At 45.7% G+C, this 3,962-nt stretch overlaps 1 protein-coding gene across 1 annotated transcript; it reads left to right on the plus strand.

Moving 5' to 3' along the window:
* Positions 1–318: 318 nt before the first annotated feature.
* LOC307230212 (protein LSM14 homolog B-like) lies at positions 319–3,194 on the plus strand (the record flags this gene model as incomplete). Its single annotated transcript, XM_080000446.1, has 9 exons — positions 319–445; positions 818–981; positions 1,100–1,229; positions 1,346–1,492; positions 1,608–1,694; positions 1,780–1,923; positions 2,030–2,159; positions 2,257–2,399; positions 3,136–3,194. The coding sequence occupies 9 exons, from the start codon at positions 319–321 to the stop codon at positions 3,192–3,194; spliced, it is 1,131 nt and encodes a 376-aa protein (XP_079856572.1).
* Positions 3,195–3,962: the final 768 nt, after the last annotated feature.

Consider the following 3,962-nt stretch of genomic DNA (forward strand, 5'->3'; position numbering starts at 1 on the left):
TCTCTCTCCCCTAAAAAAAACTGTCAGTATAGCGCTACTGTGACTGAGAATTAAAAAAAATATATATATATATAATAATAATAAAAAGCACATTTGAACTCATTCTTCCAATACAGTTTTGGAAAACACTTTCCCAAAGCTGCGCCCAGCGGGGTCGTTCTTTATAGACCCCGCCCCCCAGAGGTGCGCTCCTCCAGCCTCGTCAGTGGCCGCTGATTAGCGCACCTGCGTTGTGAGGGTTTGAAAAGGCCGCGGCCGCCGTGTTGGCGCGTCTCTCTGCTCAGAACGTCGGGGTCCTGGGCTGCGACCGGAGGAAGCATGAGTTCTGCGAGTGGAACGCCGTATATTGGCAGTAAAATTAGCTTGATATCAAAGGCCCAGATCCGTTATGAGGGCATTTTGTCCTCTGTCGACACAGAGAAGTCCACCGTTGCTTTAGCTAAAGGTAAGCTGTTTGGTGGCGTCGACCACGTGGGCAAGGTTAATTGTAAACTTTTAGGAATATATAGGTACTTATTATTTAATTACCATTTTTGGTTTATTGCCAATTTTTGCAAAAGTTTTTGTATTGCCATGTTTTGTATTGTTTCTTCCATTTTCTTACAGTATTAATATTGCTCATTATGTCCAGCAATAAATACTATTTACCTCTGGACAGTATTTAAATGTGTTGTTTTTTTTCCTCAATTTGCCTTGAGTAAACATTTAATTAAAAACCTATGGTAACTATTAATGGGGGATTTTGCCAAAAATGTGCTTAGTTGAACTTACCAGCTCACGAGAAATTTCCTTTTGCTCAATCAACTCTTTCCGACAGTTAAGTCGTATGGAACAGAAGGCCGACAGTCAGACAGACCTGTTCCCCCCAAAGATGAAATTTATGGCTACATCATTTTCAGAGGAAGTGATATCAAGGATATCACTGTGTCTGAGCCACCAAAGGCACATCATGGATTGCCTCATGACCCTGCTATTGTCCAGGTAGGTGAGATTTCATTGACCAGAGCTGGCTCCTTTGGTCGATACCTACACAAGGATTACTAAGTTGTGATGTCCAGAGCTGATGAATGCGTTTTCGATGATCCGTCGTCTTTTGTAGTCCTCTGTCGGCAGCTCATCTGGCTCCTACGTCCCACGCTGGAGTCCCTACAGGGACATGATGCCCTCCTACAACCAGCTGGCTGCAAGTTCGCTGCTCAACCAGCAGTATGCCGCTGCCCTGGGCCTAGGTACATACTTCAGTCACCTTGGACACATAAGAGTTGAATTTTTAAATGTCTGCCTTGTCTACACCATTTCTCACCCCGCATCAAACGACTCATTCTTACTCTTGGTCAAGCACCAGCGTTTCAGGGTATCCCTGCCAGAAGAGGTCCCATGGTAGAGCAGGCTGTCCAGACTGTTCCGCTGGCCAGTGCCGCACCAAAGAGGGGCCAGACGCCGGCCCCTCAGCAGAGCCGACGCCCTGTCCGCTCCACCCAGCCCTCAAGCCGTGAGCCTGCCCAGCCTCAAAGGAAGGCTGTTCCCAGCAGTAAGCGGACAGGGTTCCTGGGTTTTTGTTTGGCAACCCGTTGTCCGTTTTGCAATGAATGACTTTATTTCTCCAGGCTCAAGTCAGGCTCCACCGCAAAACAGAACGGCCAAAGTTCAAGTTCAGAGCAACGATGAGAATCAACGGCCCAGGCGAAAACAAGGTATCAAAAGCTGTCATTTATTACGTCATATTAGCCACTTGTATTATAACCCAATACAGCGTCTCACGGCTTCATTCTGGTCCAGGCAGTCGCAGGTCCAGGAATCGGAATAAAGGCCAGCTGCTAGTGAAAAATGCCAAGGCTACAACCCTACAGTTTGAGTCTGATTTTGACTTTGAATCTGCAAATGCTCAGTTCAACAAGAATGAGATTGAAAAGGAGGTTCCAGGCAAGTCAGAAGTCAAGACCTTTCTACAAATCTGGCAATATGTGATCATAGACGGTGGTAGCACCAGACAAAGTTACCTCTCCGCATTTTTTATTTCCAGCTGCAGTTGGTGAAAAGAAAGGGCACTCAGGAGTGGAGGTTCAGGAGACCCCGGGCACAGAGGATGTGCCTGCTGAGAAATACTACGACAAATCAAAATGCTTCTTTGACAACATCTCATCGGATCTCAAACCCAGGTGAGCAAACAGCTCGTGGTCTTTGTAACACCTAATTTCAATTTACAAAAATCCAAAACACCTCATCAATAACTTCCAACTAATTTCTTTCATCCAGGAGGACCACCTGGGCGGAGGAGAAAAAGCTTAACATCGAGACGTTTGGCGTGCCCGGCCGCTTCCTCCGAGGCCGGGGATTCAGAGGCTATCGTGCAACCAGAGGGCAGGGTGACGCCGACCAGCAACCGCTGCCTAAAGTCGGTAGCGCAAGAGTGTGAAGTTTCAGTTTATATTTTTTTAAGACCCTTTTGTGTAAATATGCAATGAGTGGTATCATAGTATTGAACTTTATTGAAAGTATGCACTCCCCCTTTCACATGAAGCAAAATGTTATTATTTCCCCCTCCCCAATGTCTTGAGAGTATTCCACATTGGGACAGTCATTTAATGGGAGCATATTGAACTAGTAGCTCAATTTAGGGCTGTTCGTTTGGTTTCTACCGCTTGAAAAAGCAGGCATGCGGTTTCCTTTTTTCACGTAAATTATTTAGATGGAATGGCTTTTTCCCCAATTATGAACCCCTCAGCATGTTCTTGATGGAATGTTCCCACTAGTTAGGCATCAATTCTGTTTTTCTAAATATATTTTTGGGTGAAAACTGTGGGAAATTCTGTAATCATTAAATTACATGGGAATATAACTGGACTGGCTTTCTATTTTCTGCGTAGATTATAAAATGACTTTTTTTTTTTTTAACTGAACCCATAGCATCCAGTGATTTCACATTCTAAATGAACTGACCTACACATTTACACCTCCCTAACTCTCTAACACAATTAATTCATGGTTGTGGATTTAGTGGTTTACAAATGGCAGCCAGCTGGTTGGACTTAGGGCTCAGATCCTCCAGCAGCCTGTGGTCAAAGTTCACAAATGCAGAGTGGCTCCAGTTTAGACTCACCCTCAACCGCATAAATCTGAGGGCTGTGGTCTCAGAAATTCTCCTCAGTGTGCTGCAGAGAACTCTCTGGGAGGTCAAGGTCAACTTTGAGTAATGATATTAAATGTGTTGGATGTTCCCTGTACAGTAGAACCCATGAACTGTATAATCAGTACAAACCCGACGATGCAGTGCCAATGTAACTGCACTTTAATTTGGGCGCATATTTGGGTATAGGGGTAGTATTGTGCCCTGGTCCTGAATCTATAAGCAAACGGTTCATACAACTTTACCAAAACATTTCTATTCTCTTGTGGTAGCCATGATCTGAGACGGCAAAGTAGTTAAATGTACATCTATTGATCACCTAGACACCATCAGTGACGGAACCTGGGGTCATTGGGTGTTTCGGGTCTTTCAACATCATACACCCTTACCCAGGCGACCCAGCCAGGATTGATAAAGTCCCGACTTGTGTCTAGGTAGCATGTGCCCACTTGTCACCCCTCTTGATCCACAGCCATCTAGAGGCCTTCGCAGCTGCCTCTTGTAGTTTTGATCGCCTTTCTCTGCCGTGCCCCTGTGATGCCAAGCAGGCTGTATGCTTTGCAGACATCGTGCTGTGAAGCCTCTACAGCCCACCTCGATTGGCGCACGCCAACCCCGTCTGCGGCACTCCTCCACTAAGTCGGTGTACTTGGCACGCTTCCTCTCACTGGCCTCTTCCAGACGCTCCTCCCAGGGCACTGTCAGCTCCAGAAGAACCACCTGCTTTGAATCTGAGAACAGAACTGTCTGTTGCATGCATACGAAAATGTCAAATTCAAGGGCCGGCAAGGTGTAATTCTTTAATGTTGGTTCTATACATAGTTCAATAAAGAGC

This window comes from Zeus faber, assembly GCF_960531495.2.
Source record: "Zeus faber genome assembly, chromosome: 5".
NCBI classification, from domain to species: Eukaryota; Metazoa; Chordata; class Actinopteri; order Zeiformes; family Zeidae; genus Zeus; species Zeus faber.